This window comes from Hydractinia symbiolongicarpus, chromosome 8 (assembly GCF_029227915.1).
Source record: "Hydractinia symbiolongicarpus strain clone_291-10 chromosome 8, HSymV2.1, whole genome shotgun sequence".
Taxonomy (NCBI): Eukaryota; Metazoa; Cnidaria; class Hydrozoa; order Anthoathecata; family Hydractiniidae; genus Hydractinia; species Hydractinia symbiolongicarpus.
In genome coordinates this window covers 8,817,333-8,841,286 of record NC_079882.1, presented here as the reverse complement: position 1 = coordinate 8,841,286, position 23,954 = coordinate 8,817,333, and the positions used below count along the sequence as shown (strand labels likewise).

Genomic DNA, 23,954 nt, shown 5'->3' with positions numbered 1-23,954 from the left:
CATCTTACATTTTTTCTAAGAGATAATAGAAAACTTTATGCTCGTCCCCAGGGCTTTTTGTGTCTTTCCTGCGCAGCGCTTATTGACATTTCTGGCCCTTGGATCGAGGTTGATAGCAAACAAACATCAGCAATGCATGGTGAGAACTAGGCTTTAGAAAGTTTAGCACACGTCTTTTATTATTCAATCGCGAAACTTAAGGGAAGGAGGTAAATGTTTATATCCAATTGAATTATATTTAATTAAATGTAAATTAAATGTTTTCACACAAATAATCTTTTAAAGGGTTAACTCTGCACCTGTATAGGCATTCCCTAAAACAGCTGTCCTTCGTTCATTTGTTATTAAAAAGAAGGAATAAATAGACATCACTCTCCCACTAAAATTATTTATTATCGTCAAGACTTGTCGTTAAAAAGATAGTAAAATAAGGTTGGAAAGAAATATCAACCAGTGATACTTTATATACAAAAGGTTAAATTATTATAATTAGTTTTAAATTTCCGTGTCACCATGTTCGTCCTCGTCGTCAACTTCTTCTTCGTATGTTTGAACGGCCGTTAACACAATTGTTCTGTCGTCACCGGCATTTTCGTTTGCGCTTTCAACAGCGTTTCGAATCATCTAAAGAGAAATGAGGAAAAAAATTTGAAGATACATGATTAAGACCCTAAAATTTGAATTGTATCAATGCTTTTAATTCGTGAAAAATGCCCCTAATGTTTTAATTCTATGGATCAAGGCTGTATTTGTTTAGCAACCAAGCTCAGTAAAGATTTTTTGCAATTTTTTTATTTTACAGTGTGCGGCTTTATGTCATATGACATTACGTCAACCCAAAAAGTCGTGAAAATTACGCATATAAATAGTGTTGTTGAAAAAATATATTTTTGTTTAACAAATAAAAATACGTTAAACAGCTTTTTAAGTCTTAAAGTGCAAAAGAATTATCACTTTTTACATGATTTACTACGAAAAGTGATCAAGTGAGGCTTTTGTGTGATAACAGTGCGACAATATCACATCGTGCGTTAATATCAAGTCGTGCAAGTCAAATGCGTCTACGGTGGAGTGTCTACGTCCAGTGAAGTGCAAAATTGCAAAAAATCGAATACTCACAGCGGCTACTGCCTCGTTGTCATCAAGTTGTACGTCCTGAAAGCGAGGTGCGCATTGTTAATGCATCTTACAACACTTCGCGCAAATAAATACCACAAAACGTTACAAAATTATTGTTTTGATTATTTTGTATTAAAAAACATTCAGGTAAATCAAAAGTACGCAACACAAACTACACAACCTGATATATCACACTTACCCTGTTCATTTCTTCTTCTGTTCCATCACCAGTTACAGTGATCGTTTGGCCAGTGATTACTTTTTGAACAGTAGTTGTCTAAATACGTCACCGCATAATTAATTATACTTTCTGTTTAGCAATGCAGGTAAATAAACACAGATAATTAAGAAATCAAAAATGAAAAACATATATTCACCTTGACAACTTGCGTATATGTCGATGTTTCGATTGACTCGGAGTCTCCACCTGCTTCCGCAATGAGTTTTTGTAGCTCTTCGGGCGTCATGTTCTCCGTGTCGCCTTCGATGGTGATGGTTTTTGTGATAACTTCAGTTGGAAGCGTGTGTGTTGTGACGATGCATTGACTTTCTGTTTCGTGAGTGTTAACATCAGGAGGAAAAACGTGAATAGTTTCGATGGTTCTAGATTCAGTTTGTGGGACGATGTGAACAACATGTGTTTCAACTATGTCTGGTTCGTCTCCTACAGGGACTAAAAATAAGGAGACATAACATTAAAGCGTTATATATGGAAACAATAATGGCTGGATGGAAAAATATTATTTTGAGGCTATCCTGGGCGAAAATCTCCATATTAATAATTCCTGTCTGTCATCTCTGTGCAATTTTATAGTGCGCTACATACGATAAAGTAAATACGATATAAAAGGGACGAAAACCCGTGGCTACCTACTAGTAATAATAACTTTAGCACTTACCAACTTTAACGTCATCCTCGATTGGTCGGAAAATGACGGGTTGAGTTTCGACCTGAGGGAGGTCTGTCGGCTCGATAATGTCGTGTTCGATGTCGGGATGCGATTCTTCAGGAATCTATTACACACGAAGTTAAAAAAGCTCTTTAAAAATACGTAAAAGTTAGACTCAAAAAAATCGAAATACAAAAGCGAAACATGCTTGCCTGGTTAACTTCGAACACCACTTCCTCATCTGGTAACTCCGAAGTGGCCGGTACGATAACGGTGGGTTTGGCTGCTACAGCAGGCGGTGCTTTTGTTCGAATAACTTTCGCTTTATCGTTCTCGTCGAAACTGACGGTACGAGTGGGCACATGTCCTTTTGGTGTGTATGGTGGTTCGCCGTCTGACGAAACTCTCGATGAACGACGGACAGATTTCTCCTCCTCCGTAGCAATGCCTTCATGTTTAGCTACAAGTAGATGGAAATAAATATTTTAAAAGTGTGATAGAGATAAAAGAACTAAAACTACCTGTTGTGTCTTTTTAATTACCTTTCACAGCTCGCACGAAGCCCCCTGCACCTTGTTCCACATTTGAGACATCGGTAACAGTGTAGATGATTTGAGAACTTCCTGACTCATGGGGACGATGGTAGTCACTCTGATCCAAACCAACGTTAGATAACGGACTAAATATTAATAATACAAAAACTATATGATATCGTATACTGCCTTTGCTGATTATAATAAAAGTCATGTCGAAGAAATATCGAAAAATAAAAATACCGTGCGGGTTTTGGACCAGCCGATAATTTTCTTGGGGTTACGATATCACCAGTAGATGCGCGTTGGTTTGGCACGGTGGCTGATCTTTTTGCCGGTTTTGGTTTTACGATCTGAAAAAAAATTCACTGAGTAAGTACTAAGCAGAAGATAAAAAAAGGAATTCTTTTAAATAATTTTAAATTTGTTCACCACTTACTGCTGTGGGTTTTGTTTTCTTTTCATCCTCTTTCTTTTGTCGTAACAAAGACGCTGTTCTAATCATTTCGTCGGTATCAATGCCGATATACTCGGCATCTGCGACACTGACAAATTCTAAATCGTCGTCACTTTCAACTTTTATGTGATCTTCCGGTATTTCAAACGATATATCTTGGAAACGAGGTCCTAAGCCACGAAGAAAGATGGTTAAATGTGATACTAATTGTGATAAATTTATAGCTAATTGTGTTGGAAAGTTTTCAAAGCTGCAACTTACGTTCTGGTCTTTCCGCGAGTTCTTCTTCAGGTAGTGTGAAAATACTGTCGATAGTTGCATTCAGATCTTCGCCTAGTCTCTTCTCTTCCTCACTTCTTCTTCTTCGGTCTTCCTCCCTTTTTCGACGTTCCTCTTCCGTCTCCTCATCTTGTTCCAGTTGCAATTTTTGCATTTCATCATCCAACGTCTTCAGCTTGTCGTTTTCTTTGATTTTCTGAGGCTTGTCTACTCCTTTGCCTTCATCATCCAAACTTCGAGACATGGCACTAAAACAAAATTGAAAAGTGAACCAAATGTTTCAGTTTCGAACAACGACTATTTATCAAGAAATTATCTAAGTAACGCCTATAAATATCGAACTACTATCGATGCAACGAATATCAATATCAAATAACTATGTAGGTCGAGGTCATACTTTATTTCAGTTAGGATGTCGTCCATGTTGACGTCGAGTACAGGCAGTTGCACTTCTCCATCGAGTTCTTCTAAACCACTCTCCGTTGTAGTGGTGTTTTCAGAGACAATAACGTAATCATCTGGTAGTTTTTCACTTTTACTAAATAAACCACAAAAAATAAAAAAAAAATAAAAAAATACGTAAGAGAAAAAAGTATAATATAAATTCAGAAAGAAGATTAGTGACAATACCCATCAGGTCCATTAAGAACAGTGACAACTGGTGATGTCTCCGTGGACACTTCTTCTTGTCTGCCATCAGGGTGAACAATATACGTCGTTGTCGTCGTTGTAACGATAGTTATAATACGTCGTCGATATCGCTTTTTTGTTCCATCAGGGAGTTCCTTTTCAACAATTTCCCAATCCTGAAGAAAAAATTTATTACGTTTTATCAGAAATAATTTTTATAATGCAATAAGTCATGCCAAATAATTTTTCTTACCTCTGGATCGTATTTCTCATCTTCAGGGTTTGATTCATCGATTTCAACTTCTTCATATTGAACTGGAGCTTCGTTAACTATTGGAGTGACGTCATCAGGTTTATTTTTTCTGCCAATAGAAATTACAATGATTCTTCTTCTGTATCTTTTCTTCGTTCCATCAGGTAGTGTTTTTTCGACAACTTCCCAATCCTAGGATTAAAACCCAGATATTTTAACGAGATATTGTACTCTGATGTTATTTTTTATTTTCGGATTTGAGAGTTAATTTACCTTTGGATCGTATTTCTCGTCTTCTGGGTTAGTCTCGTCAATCTCAATTTCTTCATACTGTAATGGTGTTTCTTCCACTATTGGCTGGTCTTCCGGTTGTTTTGGTTTTTTAACAACAGTGATAGATACAACTCGACGTCTCACTCGAATTCTTACACCATCAGGGCGAGTTCTTCGAACAATTTCCCAATCCTTAGAAAATTATGATTAGCAAATAGAAGAAAATTAAACGTCCAACCAAGCTTTTTTGTATAACATACAACAATGCATAAAAGCAAGCAGAAATTGAAATAAAACATAAAAGGGAGCTTACAATAGGATCGTATTTCTCATCTTCAGGATTTGATTCATCAACTTCAACCTCCTCAAATTGAATTGGTGCTTCTGACACCTTCGGCATGACGTCATCAGCTTTTCCGTTTCTTTTCTTGATAGTTGCCACAGTGATAACTCTTCGACGGAAAACTTTCTTCGTACCATCTGGAAGCGTTTTCTCTACTATATCCCAATCCTATAAATATAAAGCTTAGCTAAATACCAGGGTCTGCCAATGTTTCTTGATAACCCTTTTTGCTATGCTGCATTGATACTTCCTGAGTTTCTATATTAATCTAGTAGATACCTGCAAGCCAAATTTTTAGGTCCCTTACTTCTAGAGTCTAAGGTATGAAATAATCTTTATGAACAGGAAAATTTAATAACTTTCCCTAGGAATATCGCAACTTTAATTTATCAAAAGGAATCATTCTGCCAAGTCTGAACACGTGATAAACTTGATTTCCCCCCCCCCCAAAAAAAAAAATTCGAATTTTCGGGGAGTTTTAACATGTTTTCATGTGAAAATTGAAAAAAAACCGTTTAATAACAGTTATTTTGCTGCCAAAAACTTAATTAATCAATTAAATCTTAAGCAGATAGTGGCATTTTGTGAAAATTTTAGGCTTCCGATGACGTCACAAGCTACTGCTACCATTTTTATGACACACTAAAAGTATGTCAAAAAATGGTACAGATTTGTATACATAAAAAGCCTGGTATCTTTGGGGTTAAGCGGTCTCCCACTTTTGTCAATGCCAATTGTAGTCAATACCGAATGAAAATTAAACTGCAAAGTATTAAAGAAGTTGATATAAAGTATGATGGAAATAGAACGATACCTGTGGTTTAAACTGATCATCATTCTCTGGATGTGCATGGTCAACATCAACTTCTTCATAACGAATTGGAGATTCTTCAATCATCGGAATGATACCATCTTTACTTTCTACATCTTTCTTGTCATCACTTAGTTTAGGTTTAGTTAAAACTATAATTCTTCTCCTAAATCTTTTCTTTGTTCCATCAGGTTGAGATTTTTCTACAACTTCCCAATCCTAAATGTTACAAGAAAACAATATCAAAACATAATATGAAAATTTACTGGTTTCTTTTCGCCCTCTCCATTAAATACTTACAGAAGGTTAAAAGACAAAAATCAAATATAAAATCAAAGAAATTATAATTTATTTATTTTTTTTACCTCGGGGTTAAACTTATCATCTTGTGGATCATTTTCGTCTATGGGCACCTCTTCATTGAAGGGCGTTTCAACAACCATCACTGGTGCAACAATCGCATTCTTATCATCTGTCTTGGGCTTAATAGCGGTTACTTTAACAAGTACAACCTTCTTGCGCACCACTCTTCTCTTAGTGCCATCTGGGCGTGTTGTTTCGACAGTTTCATATTCCTATAATAAAGTAAGAAGTATGAAGAACTAGTAGCACCACAGCAAAAGAAGTCCAACACAACAAATAGATACCTCAGGGTCATATCTACCATCTGATGGATTGGTTTCATCAATTTCGATTTCTTCATATGGAATATGTGCTTCATCAAGCATAGGATCGTCTTCACCTTTCTTAGTGAGAATCACATTGACCAGTCTTCTTCGGTATTTTTTCTTTTCGCCATTAGGGAGATTCTTCTCAATAACTTCCCATTCCTAACAAGACGTTCAGAAAAACATAACATTGGACAAAATTCACTTAATTTAGAGTTGAAATAAAATGTGCATACATCAGGATCGAGATTATTATCATCTGGTTCTTCTTCATCATCAACTTCCATTTCTTCATAAACAACAGGTCGTTCTTCCACCAATGGAAGGTCTTTGCCTTTCTTTCCAGCCACCAATAACACTATAACTACTCTCCGTCTAACTTTCTTTTTGGTACCGTCTGGAAGAGTTTTCTCAACAACTTCCCATTCCTAAGCATGAATCAAATATACAAAACTTTAATTGTGTACAGCTCTAGAATGGAAATTGACAACAGGTTTTATCGTACCTTTGGGTCATATTTTTCATCTTCAGGATTTGATTCATCAATTTCTACTTCTTCGTATTGAATTGGAGCTTCTTCAACAACACTGTCATCATCCTTCGGCTTGTTTTTCCTTATGACAGAGATGACAACAATGCGGCGTCTAACTCTTTTCTTTGAACCATCAGGAAGAGTTTTTTCCACTACTTCCCAATCCTAAGCATAAATCAAGCATATAAAATGTTAATTGTGTACTTTCCTAGACTGACGATATGTGTTCTTGGATAACTTATGGAAATTGACAAGAAGTTTTATCGTACCTTTGGGTCATATTTTTCATCTTCAGGGTTAGATTCATCAATTTCTACTTCTTCGTATTGAATTGGAGCTTCTTCAACAACACTGTCATCATCCTTCGGCTTGTTTTTCCTTATGACAGAGATGACAACAATGCGGCGTCTAACTCTTTTCTTTGAACCATCAGGAAGAGTTTTTTCCACTACTTCCCAATCCTAAGCATAAATCAAGCATATAAAATGTTAATTGTGTACTTTCCTAGACTGACGATATGTGTTCTTGGATAACTTATGGAAATTGATAAGAAGTTTTATCGTACCTTTGGGTCATATTTTTCATCTTCAGGGTTAGATTCATCAATTTCGACTTCTTCGAATTGAATTGGAGCTTCTTCAACAACACTGTCATCATCTTTTGGTTTGTTTTTCCTTATGACAGAGATGACAACAATGCGGCGTCTAACTCTTTTCTTTGAACCATCAGGAAGAGTTTTTTCCACTACTTCCCAATCCTAAGTAACATAATGACATTTAAAACTATTTTCAAAACATACAACAAAATTCAGTGGGTTCTACAAAACTTAACAAACTCGGGTGAATCCTAAATAACACAATCAAATAAAACATACAAAAAATTAAAAATCGCATCGCAGAAAACTTAAACGGAAAAAAGATATTCGTATTTGTGACTGCTATGACTGCTAGGAAGCAATGTTTGCCTGTTTTTCAGAAGAGAAGTCCATCAATAGTAAATATCCATAACCCACCTTTGGATCGTATTTCTCATCCTCAGGATTTGATTCATCGATTTCAACTTCTTCATATTGAATTGGAGCTTTATCAACTATCGATGTGACGTCATCAGGTTTATTTTTCCTAGCAACAGCAATCACAATGATTCTTCTTCTGTATCTTTTCTTCGTTCCATTAGGTAGTGTTTTTTCAACAACTTCCCAATCCTATGAAAATATAGTAAACAAAAAATCTTAGCATGAAAAACAGAAAAAATATACGCTTACGCTGTTGTCTTTTTACACATCAACTTTCGTACCTTAGGATTATATTTCTCATCCTCAGGATTCGATTCATCAATTTCAACTTCTTCATACTCAATAGGACCTTCTTCAACCATTGGAACATTATCACTATCCCCTTTTCTCTTCTTTAATGTAGTCACAACAATGACTCTTCTTCTTATCTCCTTTTCATTACCATCAGGGTCGATTTTATCCACAATTTCCCAGTCCTATTGACATATACAAATATGAAATATTCATGTTACAACATGAAATCATCACACTTTCCGCATGTACCTAACTAATTAATTACACAAACGAAGGCTAAATCAAGTATTGTTTTGTTGCATTTCACAACAAAATCTCATACCTGTGATTTAAACTGATCATCATTCTCTGGATGTGCGTGGTCAACATCAACTTCTTCATAACGAATTGGAGATTCTTCAATCATCGGAATGATACCATCTTTACTTTCTACATCTTTCTTGTCATCACTTAGTTTAGGTTTAGTTAAAATTATAATTCTTCTCCTAAATCTTTTCTTTGTTCCATCAGGCTGAGGTTTTTCTACAACTTCAAATAACTGTAATAAAAAATACGTTTAATCAGAATCTAACGTTTACAACAACTTACTGCAACAACCTTTTTTGAAAGCATCAACATACCTCTGGATCAAAATTTTCATCGTTTGGATTTGCTTCAGTGAGCTCAACTTCTTCGTAATCAAAGGGGCTTTCCACAACAGTAACAGAAGAATTGTCTGGCTTTCCATCTTCCAATGGTCTTCTTGCAACAACATTAACAATATGAATCTTTTTTCGTCGAAGTCTTTTCTTTTTTCCACGCGGAGTTTTTTTCTCAATCGTCTCCCATTCCTAAAAATGACAGTTTACAGGTTATTTAAAATTTGAAGTATGAAATAGAGGCTAGCTGAATCAAAATTATCACTAAAATAAAAATGGAATCCTAAAATTTAACCTTTGGATCATATTTTTCATCTTCTGGGTTTCTTTCATCAATTTCAACTTCTTCAAATGGAATAGTAACTTGATCATTCATAGGATCGTCTTCACCTTTTCTTGTCACTGTTATAATCCTTCTGCGGTACTTCTTCTTTGTACCATCAGGAAGTTTCTTTTCAACAGTGGCCCATTCCTTTTAAAATAAGTACAAATATTTGAAAAAATAAACCCCAATTGTCATATCTTAGTAAACATTGAATTTGTAACTTTATGTAGTAATTAATTTTTTGTTTTAAAAAACACACCTCTGGATCATACTTGCCATCTTGAGGATTGTTTTCATTAACTTCTTCCTCTTGATAGCAAACAGGACCTTCTTCAACCATTGGAACATCATCATTATCTCCTTTTCTTTTCTTTAACGTAGTCACAACGATGACTCTTCTTCTCAGTTTCTTTTTATTACCATCAGGGTCGATTTTATCCACTATTTCCCAGTCCTATTGACATATATAAATATGTAAATATCCATGTTACAACATGAAATCAAACTTTCCGTATGTATCTAACTGCTTAATTACACAAACGAAGGCTAAATCAAGTATTGTTTTGTTGCATTTCACAACAAAATCTTATACCTGTGGTTTAAACTGATCATCATTCTCTGGATGTACATGGTCAACATCAACTTCTTCATAACGAATTGGAGATTCTTCAATCATCGGAATGATACCATCTTTACTTTCTACATCTTTCTTGTCATCACTTAGTTTAGGTTTAATTAAAACTATAATTCTTCTCCTAAATCTTTTCTTTGTTCCATCAGGTTGAGGTTTTTCTACAACTTCAAATAACTGTAATAAAAAATACGTTTAATCAGAATCTAACGTTTACAACAACTTACTGCAACAACCTTTTTTGAAAGCATCAACATACCTCTGGATCAAAATTCTCATCTTTTGGATTTGTTTCAGTGAGCTCAACTTCTTCGTGATCAAAGGGGCTTTCCACAACAGTAAGAGAAGAATTGTCTGGCTTGTCATCTTCCAATGGTCTTCTTGCAACAACATTAACAATACGAATCTTTCTTCTTCGAAGTCTTTTCTTTTTTCCACCCGGAGTTTTTTTCTCAATCGTCTCCCATTCCTCAAAATGACAGTTAACAGATTATATAAATTCTGAAGAATGTATTAGAGGATAGTTGACTAAAGATTATCACTAAAATAAAAATGAAATCCTAAAATATACCTTTGGATCATATTTTTCATCTTCTGGGTTTCTTTCATCAATTTCAACTTCTTCAAATGGAATATTATCTTCATCATTCACAGGATCGTCTTCACCTATTCTTGTCACTGTTATAATCCTTCTGCGGCACTTCTTCTTTGTACCATCAGGAAGTTTCTTTTCAACAGTGGCCCATTCCTTTTAAAATAAGTACAAATATTTGAAAAAATAAACCCCAATTGTCATATCTTAGTGAACATTAAATTTCTAACTTTATGTAGTAATTAATATTTTTTGTTTTAAAAAACACACCTCTGGATCATACTTGCCATCTTGAGGATTGTTTTCATTAACTTCTTCCTCTTGATAACTAACGGGACCTTCTTCAACCATTGGAACATCGTCATTATCTCCTTTTCTTTTCTTTAACGTAGTCACAACGATGACTCTTCTTCTCAGTTTCTTCTTATTACCATCAGGATCGGTTGTTTCCACAATATCCCAGTCCTACATGTGTATAATCATGCAAGTTTTCCAGCAGAATGAACTTATTGTAGACCTGACCTTGGTAAGGCTTGATTCATTGCATTATGTTCCACTTATAATTTAAAAGCAGTGATCCAACATTTATTTTATAAATTTTACCAACAAAATCTCATACCTGTGGTTTAAATTGATCATCATTCTCTGGATGTGCATGGTCAACATCAACTTCTTCATAACGAATTGGAGATTCTTCAATCATCGGAATGATACCATCTTTACTTTCTACATCTTTCTTGTCATCACTTAGTTTAGGTTTAGTTAAAATTATAATTCTTCTCCTAAATCTTTTCTTTGTTCCATCAGGCTGAGGTTTTTCTACAACTTCAAATAACTGTAATAAAAAATACGTTTAATCAGAATCTAACGTTTACAACAACTTACTGCAACAACCTTTTTTGAAAGCATCAACATACCTCTGGATCAAAATTTTCATCGTTTGGATTTGCTTCAGTGAGCTCAACTTCTTCGTAATCAAAGGGGCTTTCCACAACAGTAACAGAAGAATTGTCTGGCTTTCCATCTTCCAATGGTCTTCTTGCAACAACATTAACAATATGAATCTTTTTTCGTCGAAGTCTTTTCTTTTTTCCACGCGGAGTTTTTTTCTCAATCGTCTCCCATTCCTAAAAATGACAGTTTACAGGTTATTTAAAATTTGAAGTATGAAATAGAGGCTAGCTGAATCAAAATTATCACTAAAATAAAAATGGAATCCTAAAATTTAACCTTTGGATCATATTTTTCATCTTCTGGGTTTCTTTCATCAATTTCAACTTCTTTAAATGGAATAGTAACTTGATCATTCATAGGATCGTCTTCACCTTTTCTTGTCACTGTTATAATCCTTCTGCGGTACTTCTTCTTTGTACCATCAGGAAGTTTCTTTTCAACAGTGGCCCATTCCTGTTAAAATAAACGCGGTGTTTATAAATGAAATAGACAATATACTTTAAAAGAACTGAATTGAGGAAGTACAAAAAGGTTATGTTTGCATAATGGGTGGATTAGCTTAACTGGCTAGTAGCCTTAATCCCACCCAGGAAATATTTCTTGATCATTAGAGTAATTTTTAAGTAAATAACATACCTCTGGATCATGCTTGTCATCTTCTGGATTGTTTTCATCAACTTTTTCCTCTTGATAGTAAACAGGACCTTCTTCAACCATTGGAACATTTCCTCCAGGTCTTCTTTGTCTGTATCGTTTCTTTGTACCATCTGGAAGTGTTTTTTCCACGATAACCCAATCCTAAAATAAAACAGGTTAAATAAACTGATTTTATAAAACTAAAGTTAATGCTGGTAAGGGAAGCAAAGTTTAGTAAGGTTTTTATGTGAGCAACTATAAGCAATAATGCATTTAGCAAACTAAAATATATAACAAACACCTTTGGGTTGTATTTCTCATCCTCAGGATTTGATTCATCAATGGGAATTAGCTCATGCCCTAAAGGAGTTTCTTCAACCATTGGTATATCATTTTTGTTCTTATTGGGCTTTACAATAATAACCCTTCTTCTGTATCTTTTTTTTGTTCCATCAGGAAGCGTCTTCTCAACAACTTCCCATTCCTTAATCATAATCAGAAAAACTATGAAGCCTCAACAGATGTTTTAAGAGGGTAAACATTTAAAATATGTGAGAATCCTATTATCACCTTTGGATCATATTTATCATCATCTGGATTGGATTCATCCATTTCAATTTCTTCATATTGCATAGGAGATTCTAATATAAAAATATATGCTTGAAATAAATTGAAGATAAATAGTCCTGCAAACTTTCCAAAAGAAAACTTGCAGGATAATAACGATTTCTTTCACAATAAAGACATACCTTCTTCTGACACTTCCTTCAGATCAGGCTTTGGTCTTCTTTTACTTGGTGTTCGATTAAACGATGTATCACTCACATTACTATCATTAAAACTTGGCTTGTGTCTCAATTGGTACAGTGTTCGGTCACTATAAATTCAATAAAAAAGTTGCTATTTAAAGAACTAGTAAATATTATAAAATATTTTTCTTAATACGATATTAACTGTTTTGTCTATCTATACCGAGAAATATTACCGAGGTCAAAAGTATAGACCAAGCTTGCGATGTCGATACGCTGAATTATCTAAATTATTTTTGTGGATGAGTTGCTGACGTCATCAAAATTCAACTGACCCTTCTTTGTTAATTTTACTTCTGCCTGAGTGGATTTTTCTATGGGCCTTAACGACTTGTTTGTGATGTTTTACTCTTGCCGTTTACTTGAAGCCGTGTGGTATGATTTTAAACTTTCAATGTTTTTGTGACCACTTAATTGAGAAATGAAATTGAGAAAGAGTTGAAATGGCTGTTTTTCTGGCGGAAAGATTCGAGATTTTGGAACTTTATTTTTGTTCTGTAATAAATCAGAAGCATCAGAGAGAAATTTTTTCCAATAAATTTTTACCCAAAGGTCGATCAAAATACAAAACATTATTTTTAGCGTGCTGGGCTGGAACAACAGCTAAAAAAATTGGCGAGTCACTTGTTTTACTTGTGTCTGGCCAGTGACTAACAAAGAGTTCGTAAACCCTTACAGGACAACGGTCAGTGCTTGTAGCATATGCTCGAGGGTTAATAGATCACTGATGGGGGTTGCTTTTTTCTCCTGTCCTTGTTTTGCTTCCTCTTTCTTTATCCCATTCCAAGTATTTTCTCCCGTTTGTATCGACACAAAGTTTTATGTCCCCGTATTTTAACTTTCTCAAATAATCCCTGGCACGATAACCAAAGCATGTTGTTACAATCCACCACATAGTTCGTTGAAGTGTTTTACCATCTCCAACATCGAAGTATTTGACTTCAAAAAGTTTGTCAACTTCACCTTCTTCCAAGGGACGTGGTGGCATTGGGTTTATTCCCTATTCCAAGTTGTGTGAGGTGTTTCCGTCTGCTAGCCAAAACTTTTCGCGATCTGTCAAATTCTTTGTCAGTTTTAATGTTTGCTTTTTTCCCATTATCATCGAGAACTCCTTGCCATGTGTTCCTGAAAAAATTCAGTGTGTCCAGTTGGTACAAATTATTTTTTTTCAGGTTTTTTTCTATTTTTTTAGCTTGCATGAAAATTTGACACATCAGCTGATTCAACTCACATGGTGATAGATCGAGAAAATCACGAGTCTGATGAGCATTATTTTCTTTCATAAACAATCTCAATCGTCGAGAAGCTGCTAAATCTTGATATGTCGTTCTCTTAGATTTACTGGCGAACAAAAAATCGCTGATTTCATCGTCGCTTGTAGAAACTGACGTCAAAGATTGGGATGGCATAAACTCAATTCCAAAATCGAAATTATTTTCCAGTTCTTCAATGATACTTAAAACGATCATGTTGTTGCTTTTTGTAGCTTTAAAAAAAGCTGTTTTGTAAAAATATAGTTATTAAGTAAAATTTCAAGACTTGTATGTAGCTTGTATGTTTTCATGATTCTCTGGCAATGTTATTTGTTTACATTTATAGCTACCATTATGATTTCTAAGAGGTTAAAAGTTATACCGTGCTGTATAAAGCCTGTCGTTCAGGATTTTTATCCAATCAGCGCTACGGATTTCCCGTATTAACCAGTTGAAAATAGCTATCAGTTAATAATTTCTTATATTAACTAACCTGTATCGAAAACTTGAACCAAGTTTTAATTTATCAGCCTTCTTCCGTGGTGCATCAGGACGTGTCAAGCGGAAAAAGGTGTGGTACTCCACTGCAGACTTGTAACATTGTTTACATTCTTTGGCTGAATCTGAATAGTAAATGTATGTCAAATTTGGTTTGTTCTCCTTGTTGTGGTCGTTTTCCTATAACAGACATTTCTCACATGAAAATCTTGTGTTTATTGCAAGTAATAGTTGTGAAAGTGTTTTTCTTACCAGCGGCTCCTTTAACTTCACAGTAAACTTTCTTCTGTTGTACAAAATTGCATCTACTGACTGCCTAGAAGAGAAAATTTGACATGAAGGCTCTTGATAATCATTTAAACATTTTTTTTAAATTGTTAGCTAAAAATATACCCAGTGTACTATTTAGATATTATTTTAAATTGTTACTAAGCTTAGGGCTTGTATTGCATCCACACATTATCGCAACAAAGGGAGCTTTCATGGTTGTTTTTTGAATGAAAATGTGATACCTGTAACTAGCACGCCTACTTGGACTGATAGATTCTTAGGACAATCTTTATATGAATGGTACAACTTGATTTTCATGTTTGATCTTGCATAGGAATTATAAAAAAAGTATTATGTTTACGTTTTTCTGCACTTTGATTGGCTTATCTTCACAAAATATTTTATACTTTTTTCTACCAAGAAAGCATTGTTTTACTAATTTTCTCTCTGATTAGCTAAATTAGCTTGCAAAAAACTTTGGTTCTATTAGGTTGAATTGAAGTTGTTTGTTTAAAAAACTAGGTCAGTAAATTTATTACAAAAATTTCTTTCAAATAAAATATAATTATACAAACATAAAGTTCAATTCTTCTTTTTTCTATATAATACAGTCAAGTTCTTTTTTTATTTGCATTATATAGTCATTAAAATGTCACCAGAGAGCCTGTAGACTCCACCACTAAGAATGTTTATTTTAATTGTGACTTCAATGAGATTTTAAACACATTGAAGAAGACATGTTTTTAATTCGATTATTCAAATTAAATTGTAAAACCTTATTCGCTGTTGAACAAAGAACATTATGAAACATGACTGAAATTAAACAATGATTTGCCCAAGTATACCAAATATACAACGATTAATGCTTGGTTTATACCTGTTCTCAAAAAATATTGTCAAAAGCTCATTTTTTAGTTCTTGTATATTTCACTCACCTAAACTCTCGTAAAATATTCAAACAAAAACATCAAATTTTGAAAGATATTTACAATATGCTCTCAGCACTGTGTGATAACTGCTTGTATCAGTAAAAAAAGCAAGAAAGGAAAATTACCAACAAAAATTTTTTGAACATTCTTGTTAAGTTTCTGCCTTACACAAAAATTATATTGACATTGAAAACTACATTAATCAAGTCGAAAAATTCACCTACCATTTAAAAAGGCATTCACGTTGATCATTGCGGTATATGTTTATACCAAGTGCAGCCATTCCTATGTCAACTGGACCTTCTACATCCTGAAATTTCCAATCAAATGTAAACATACAAATAAAGTAAAATATAATACAAGTTATCAATCTGATAAAATATATACACAAACATCCTACATGGGCATGATGTATATCAACACCATAAAGTGGAATTTTTTTCGCAACTTCCAAAAAGTTTAACTCAGCCTGAGCAGGTGTCTGACCCCTAAATCAAAACAAAGACAAATCAATGGAAATAAGTTATAAATATATAAAAAGTTAATTATAAAAGAGATAATACCTTACCACATAAAAGTCGATAAGATAGTATAATAATTAAAGAAATCCAAAACTTGCCTGTGTTCTTTATGCAATTCATGAATATTTTTGTTCATTGTGGCACTCTAAACAAAAATTATTGTGACAAAAATGCATAGAAGGAATGTTTTAAAACTTAAATAAATTAATACCAGGCCTCGTCAGGAAGAAAAATGCTGGCGTGCGAGCTTCGCACGTCATGACACTTTTTATCATTCTGAGGCGTGCAATGTTCACACAGCATAATTCTCAATGGCGTGCGATGGCGTGTGCTTATTTTTGTTCCATTTTTTCTCTCGAGTAATCATAGAACTCGTATACAGCAACACTAATTTTGTCATGTTTTAAAAAGCAGGTAATTTGTTGCGACGAAACTAAAATGTGCAATGTGCTCATTATTTTTGAAAAAAAAAGTATACAACGTATCAACAGAACGAAGAAAAATTATAAAACATGCATGTTAGTCATAAAACTCTTTCAGTTAACAACTTTTTTGTAAATATTTTTTTAGAGGTAAATATTTTTTATTTTTATATTTCTCAAAAAAAATATATCATTAAACATTAAACTGTTTTTTTTATAAAAAAATCCCTCATGTTATTATTGTTGCTTCGATCTTAAAACATTCCCCCCTAAACATAACAATAACAAGCTTTGTGACGTCCTGTTTCTATGGCGATGTTTTAAAATTATACAGATTGTTGTCTGAGTTATAAAGCAATATTTGTTGAAAATATTCAGAAAGCAAAGTCTGCATATGGCAATTGATCACCATAACTATAATTAGATATCATGCTGACTCTGTGCTTGCGAAAGAACATGCTGGAAGTGATTTCATGTAACGAAAGTAGCGAAAGCATTTAAAGAAGTAAAAGACGGAAAAGTTGAACTTTAAAATTTATTTATTAATTTCAAAAGAGCAACTAAATTAAAAAATAAATAAATGGTGAATTAAAATTAATGTCTTATGTTTTTCTTTAATATAACTCGCGAGTAACATAATATTTTTTTAAAGATTTACTTGCGAGTATTTTAATTATTGATTACTCTTATTTATTTTACTTGCATTCGCATTGTTCTCTCACTCTGAATTATTTTACTCCCATTTATTTGTACTCGTACTCTCAAAGATGTGTAGCTTTACTCATGATCTGCACTGTATATTATTCCCGTATGCCTTCATTAAACAGAATATTATTTATTTTGGTGTGCGATTAGCGCACACATGTATTTAGTGTTTTTTTCGGCGTGCGAAGATCGCACAGGAACATTTGACCATGGCATGTGTGGGTGTGTGCGCGTACGATCGCACGCCATTCCTGACTAGGCCTGAATACTGTTGTTTGTTGCATTTGTTGATCTTACCCTATTTTTGGTTTATGGCCCAAAAGAGAATGTTATACAATGTTTCTTTTTACTTTGCAATCAGTGAATTCCTTCCTTTAACATACCTTTTCTGGTGCAAAATCATAGTCATCCAGGTAATTATGATCATGTTCTGACAGATGGAAATCTCCAAGTTCAGCTAGAAAAAGTAATAATCCATCATTACCATTCAATAAAGCTTCCAACAAATAGCCAAAAAAAGTTATGCCTCATCTGTTAAATTTTCTGATGTTACGGCATGACATTAATAACACTAATTTAATGTCAATTCACTTGAAATTTTGAGGCCAAGTAACTTAGAAACGAGGTGGTGACGTCAGTCAGTTTTTACCGTGTGGATAATTAGGGACCACGTGGCATTAATTTGGGTAAGTTTTCCAAACCTGGGTTCCTGAATCCAGTCTGAAATGGACAAGTTAATGACATCAAAAAACCTTTAAACCCAATTATGTCAGTATCGTTCGTCAAAAGTACATGACTTTACACATTTTATTGATTAATGTTTTTAACTCTACACAATAGAAGCAATGTGTAACCAAGTTTCTAAATTATTTTTGTGTATGGATGGGTCATTGCCGATGTCATAAAAATTTAAATGACAGTTCTTTTTCATTGTTATCCTTTCCTAAGTGAATTTTTTCATGGGCCTTGACTAATGTTATTATATTTTACCTTGTGCTGTATATGCTCCTAATGTAACGTATATATTGTCAGAGCAGACCAATCTGAAACAAAAGAAAATAATTCTTAGAGGCTTCATGAAATAGGAAAACTACTACAAGACTACTGTTATAACCACACAGTGTTAATAGTGTAAATTCAGGACTAATGGGGTTACAACAACACCTTTAGAATGAAGACAAAAAATCATTATACTGAGACTGTAAAAAAGATCATATACCTCCCCATAGTAATGTCTTCTCTCAGTTGCAAATAAAGAAGATATCTAAAATAGAAAAACATAATATAAAAATTTTTCTTCCATGTTTCGTTAGTACATGGGGAAAATCATATATGTACCTCATGTACTCATCTTGCAATCTTGTAGGCTCAGGTTCATAAAACTTTACCCTTAGTTCGAAATTGGGTTTCGCATCTACAAAAAAAAGTTACATAATTCACGCTTACTGACAAATAGTTTGTTAGATTTTCAAATTTTATTTATTCAAAATAGTTTATAATTAAAGCAAATTGTTTAGGAAAAAAATTATACGGTTTTATCACCTTTTAATTGATGCTTCATGTCCTTATGAATATCAAGCCAAACCTGTCCAAAAAAAATATGCTTTAGAAAAAATGCAATAATGAACTTTTTTCAATTTTTTTCAGAAAGGTTTTAGGACATGTGTAGCAAAACGCACATATCAAGTATGCTACATTGTTAGGTGTGCTATACATTGGTGAACCTGTTATTAAATTTAGTATTTTGCATGTGCTATCAATAGCACTCCTTAATTGATTTGTGCATATTTGGATGCGTATACGTGCACAGTGTGGGCATGTTTAGCAAGTGCTTTCACCACAGCTGCGGTTCAACCCATGCCATGTAAGGAAAATTGGGTAGGCAATGGATGTATACCTAATGTGAACATTCAGAACACAGGACCCACATTGGTAACAGTGTTTCTCATACTTAGGTGACTGTATAAATATTTGAAATAATAATAATAATAATAAATAATAAAAATAATTATGATAATAAAAAGTCCAACTTTATAATAATTTACTTGAAAATATATTTACCTTGACACCTTTATCATCGTTGAATAACAAGCCCATATATTCTTTTTCAGTAATCGATAGGTCTTCAATGATCTTCATAAAAAGGACTTCCCCTTTTCCAGATTTCTGAAAAAATAATGTAAAAATGATGCAAGCAATATAATATAACAATAAGAAGAAAATGATAAGATAGTGAAAAGGTAGAAAACAGAAGCATAGGTTTAAGCACATACATTCACAGTTAGATTTAACTTGGATCCATCTAAACAGGTGACTTCACAATCATAATGCGAAGATGATTTTTTCTTTGCTTTTTTAGCACTGCCACTATCAGTGTCTTCGACTGTTCGTTTTCTACTTTCAGTTGCCATTGCAACCATATTATTCTAACAGCTAAAATAACAAAATTAATATCATGTACAGAATGATTTGTGCTTGAAAATATACAGATATTTGTTCCCACAAGTTTACACTTTTGATAAATATGAATCACATTGTTTCTAAAATAACCAGCATATCACTGGATGTAGTGATTTTCTTGGATATCTTGTATATATTTCTTTATTTAGTGCTTGTGGAGATGGTAAAAGATCAGGGTTTATAGAATACAATAATAGTTGCATATAATTTTACTTCTATTTAAAATAAGCAGCTACAAGTTTGACAAATAAGGACTTTGATTACATGAATTTAAAAAAAAACTATGAATTATTATCTTTGGGATTTATAAAAGTTGGAAATTAATAAACAAACTTTTTTATATATTGTTCAAAATGCAATCCCAAAAGCATTTTAATTTAAATATTTTAAATAAAGTCTATGATCCTAAAGTGAAAACCGCTTTTTACCAACAAACAATATGCTTAACGTTGTTTACTTCACTGGACATTTTTTGAAACACTAAAGAGATGATTTTTTAGTAGTTGTTTTACAGATTTCTAATCACTCAAATTTCTTGTTTATACTGCACACCCAGCAACAAAAAATAAAACATAGATTACAAGCATCATATTGTGACAATCATTTTATCATTTCTATTGTAATATTTAAATTTTATTACCATTGTGACAGCAAGGTAACTAACCATGGAAATGCTATGAGTTGTCTGTACATCTTTTTTACTCATGAGGAAATATTATTATCAATTCAATCAGTTAGTTTTTTTACAGTACACCAAATACACTAAATTATTTTGTAAAAATTTCTGGCAATCATATAAATTATGAACATTACATAACATAAGATGACAATTCATATAAACAACAAAAAGAAAAACGTTTTTTATCAGAATACAAGCCAAAAGGTTTTTGTGTACAAAACAAAAATCCAATGTTTACTACAAAATTAAGTGCATTGGCACCAACCATTATATCTAAACTTTTATGATGTTGGAAATTATATGTAAAAAATTTATGTTACATGTCTGTAACTTCATCATATGTTTTTAAATTTCTAATTGGAAACTAATTAAATATAATGAATGAACTGTTCATTAAAACTGGTTGTTTCATAAATAAAATTTGAAAAAAAAAGTGCTGTATACGTACGCCGGAAGAGTAAAATTATCAGCGATATCTATATTATAACTCAGGGATTCGCCCTAGTAAAGTCAAAAAAAAATATATTGTATTTGTTATTTATAGAATATATGTGTGATTTAGCGTGATTTGGCAACACAAAAATTCTGACAACTAAATCTCCACAGATTTTTACAACTAATATAAACAATGGGGATAACTAAGGCAGTATTGAAGGGTATTGAACCGACAGACATTCCCGAAAATCAATGAAGTCCAGTCCAGTAGTTGTGTCAAAAAAGTCAAGAATATTTTGAACATGGATTATATTTCAAAACTTTTACTATCAAGCTTTTTTGTTGTTTTTTTGTATTTTATTTAGAGAATAACTATTATGGCTAATTAATCATTGATTTATACAGAATGTGATGTTGTCATTTGTGATCTGGTGTTTTATTATTAACGGTCTAGACATAATGATGTAATCACATTTTTTAAGAATATATCGTTCTGCATTCATTCAATTTTTAACATCACAAACAGGCATATTTTTCACTTGTCCTCTATGTCAAAAACTGAAATATGTATGGGACAAGAATAGAATTACATTTAGAAATATTTTAGTTTTTGAATAAGCCTGTTTGATTTCAGTTGAACTGTTACTTTCAGAGAAAGAAAAAATAGCATCAAAAATATCCACTGTCAATATGCGTAATAAAATTTTAGACAGTTTAAATGTTTAATATTACACTGAGAAAATTTGTCCTTCTCTTTTTAAATTTCCATCCACATTGTTCCCATGGTTTCGTTTTAGTGTTATAAATGACTTGAGATATTCCCCATGCCCATAAGTATGACTTGCATGCCAATGTGGTTTATACATTTACACATATATATGGCAGTCGTTGCAGTGACTTGAATTACTTATAATACAGAAAAAAACACATTGCATTATAGAGTAAGTCTTGCCATTAACTTTATGAAAATTATGAAATGGTTTTTTGTATTTATGGGTTTAGACCTAACTGTTATGGTCGTTACGGTATCGTTTCTGCAAAGTCTACTTTACAAAATCTACAAATTTCCAGGCCTAAGTAAGTAACTGTGGTGTCCACGAAGTGATTAAACTGATAAGAACAAGGATGGAAATACATAGGATGTGCAAAAGGAAAAGAAACAACCAAGCATACAATGTAGGTGAAAAGGTCCTAGAAATGACATAAAGGACAGTCAATATAGGTAAACAAGAACTGGAGATGCAAATAAACTGAGAATTAAGCATACATTGAACTGTATTTCGAACAAAAGAAAATAAGTGAATAATGAGTAATTGACAAACCTTGTGCAAGGAAGCCAGAATGGTAGAGCGTATGCTGGTGACGGCAAAAAGGTTAAAATAAAAATTCAAAACTACAAACTGTTTTTGGCTTTGATTGGAATAAAAAGGCAGGCTTTCATGCGAAACATATTTAGCACATGTGCTGCCATTTTTAAAACTGCTTGTTCAAACTGTCCATTTGTGATACTATTGCAGTATATCAGCAATTATGTTATTTGTCTAATATATATCTTCAGGATACAAGGCTTGATGTCCTGCTCATAATAAACTATCAAGAAACACTCCTCCTGTCACTAGTTAAGTCATTTTTACCTGACCCAATTCTTCCAAATGAAATTTGAGTTTTTTTAAAAATGCCAACCCGCCAAAGAAAAAAAGCCTGTAATTTTGCACTATTTTCCTTGTCTACTCCTGTTGCGAATATAGCCTAGAAAAGAAACATTTGCTATAATTGATGAGGTAAAACATGTGCCGTAAGCAAGAGTTTACCCTCTCAGAAATCTTAAATAATTGTAGGTTAAATTTTTTTAAATGGATGTTAGATGTTTATAGTTCGTTGTCGCAACTGGAATGGTGCTAAAAGCGTGGTGGAGAGAGTTTATTTTGACTGCCAGCACTTTGCGCAAGCGCAATTAGTTCGCAAAATCAAAACACACGGAAGCCATCTAGCTATACAATATTGACGCTTGGTATTTGGCTTTACCATGTAGCTAGACACTAATTTTAGAAAAAATATGCTGCGTTATTCACCCCTTACATTTTGGAATGAAACCTAATTTATTAACTAGCTAGGTGTAAAAAGAGATAGCTTATCATTATTAAACAAAAATATGCGTCATGAGGTCAAGCAGTTACTTCCTTCTTCCTTCTTTCAAAACAACAAAACACAAAAAATAAAAACTAGCTAGCTAACTAGCAATTTCGAATATAGCTAAATTGTAAATCAAAATAAAAAAAAATTATGATGAATGAATTGTACATTACACATAACTTAACATATAACATACAAAACCCACGTCCTAAAACAAAATTAATCATAGCCCATATACATACCTTCCAAAAATAAAGTTTATTTTGATCTGATTGCTATTTATTCCGCCCTTTTTGAAAGCGCGCCAAAGTGTATTTATTAACCTTCGCAAAGGATGGTTACTGTTCGCGCCCCATACAGTCATGTACCCTTGCTGAGATTGGTGTTGAATTCATTCAACACTAGCTCACTGTACCCGACAATGTCAACTCTAAAAAACATTGTCGTATTCTTGGCCTGACGACAGCTTAACTGCTCACTTGGTGCCTATAAGGACTTAAGGAAGTTCTTGCGTTTGCGACGGTGTTAAAGTACTAAAACGAAGATATTTCATAGCAGCATTGTCAAACTAGAAAAATTATAAAAGTCACATTATTTTTTCATCTCTCTGTTTTGACTTTTGATATTTTGTTACCATTTTTATGAATATCATGATTATTTTTTTTAATTTTAATTTGTAAATATTCAACCCGCAACGCCTCCAGTCATATAGCTATATGGAAAAAGAATAAAAAAATTAATAAAAAAAAATTTCAAACTGTATATTCGAATCCTTTTTCAGTCCTTGTTTCTACGCAATTGAACAATTGTAAATGTTATCTGAATGCAATCTGAGTTTAAGAAACCAATAACTCAGAATAACTAAACAAGTAGGTGTCTATTACCAATAAAAACGCTAGAATTATTAAAGCGCTTGAAATGTTTAACTGGAAAACGAATTACTGTACCTCTCCTTTTTGTTGCGTGC

At 33.1% G+C, this 23,954-nt stretch overlaps 1 protein-coding gene across 3 annotated transcripts; it reads right to left on the bottom strand.

Moving 5' to 3' along the window:
• Window positions 1-374: 374 nt before the first annotated feature.
• Window positions 375-23,252, bottom strand: LOC130655484 (titin-like). Of its 3 annotated transcripts, XM_057458247.1 has the most exons (52): window positions 23,230-23,251; window positions 19,554-19,713; window positions 19,342-19,446; window positions 18,823-18,865; window positions 18,619-18,694; window positions 18,500-18,544; window positions 18,271-18,323; window positions 17,664-17,737; window positions 16,252-16,298; window positions 16,033-16,120; window positions 15,857-15,942; window positions 14,686-14,749; window positions 14,429-14,613; window positions 12,623-12,750; window positions 12,444-12,514; window positions 12,175-12,357; window positions 11,874-12,035; window positions 11,514-11,690; window positions 11,201-11,410; window positions 10,903-11,118; window positions 10,554-10,748; window positions 10,263-10,439; window positions 9,951-10,160; window positions 9,653-9,868; window positions 9,320-9,514; window positions 9,031-9,207; window positions 8,718-8,927; window positions 8,420-8,635; window positions 8,085-8,279; window positions 7,801-7,992; window positions 7,354-7,545; window positions 7,058-7,249; window positions 6,762-6,953; window positions 6,493-6,684; window positions 6,236-6,418; window positions 5,954-6,163; window positions 5,592-5,807; window positions 4,748-4,945; window positions 4,435-4,626; window positions 4,162-4,353; window positions 3,909-4,084; window positions 3,676-3,816; window positions 3,261-3,526; window positions 2,982-3,169; window positions 2,786-2,895; window positions 2,552-2,688; window positions 2,222-2,469; window positions 2,019-2,133; window positions 1,497-1,792; window positions 1,319-1,396; window positions 1,120-1,155; window positions 375-624 (listed from the first exon to the last, which is right to left on the bottom strand). In XM_057458247.1, exons 2-52 carry the CDS (start codon window positions 19,698-19,700, stop codon window positions 496-498), a joined length of 8,022 nt encoding a protein of 2,673 aa, XP_057314230.1. In that variant the 5' UTR covers window positions 19,701-19,713; window positions 23,230-23,251; the 3' UTR covers window positions 375-495. The 3 variants fall into 3 exon arrangements, with proteins under 3 accessions (XP_057314230.1, XP_057314231.1, XP_057314232.1); XM_057458248.1 differs by lacking the exon at window positions 1,120-1,155 and having other exon boundaries at window positions 23,230-23,252; XM_057458249.1 differs by lacking the exons at window positions 8,718-8,927; window positions 9,031-9,207; window positions 9,320-9,514; window positions 9,653-9,868 and having other exon boundaries at window positions 23,230-23,252.
• Window positions 23,253-23,954: the final 702 nt, after the last annotated feature.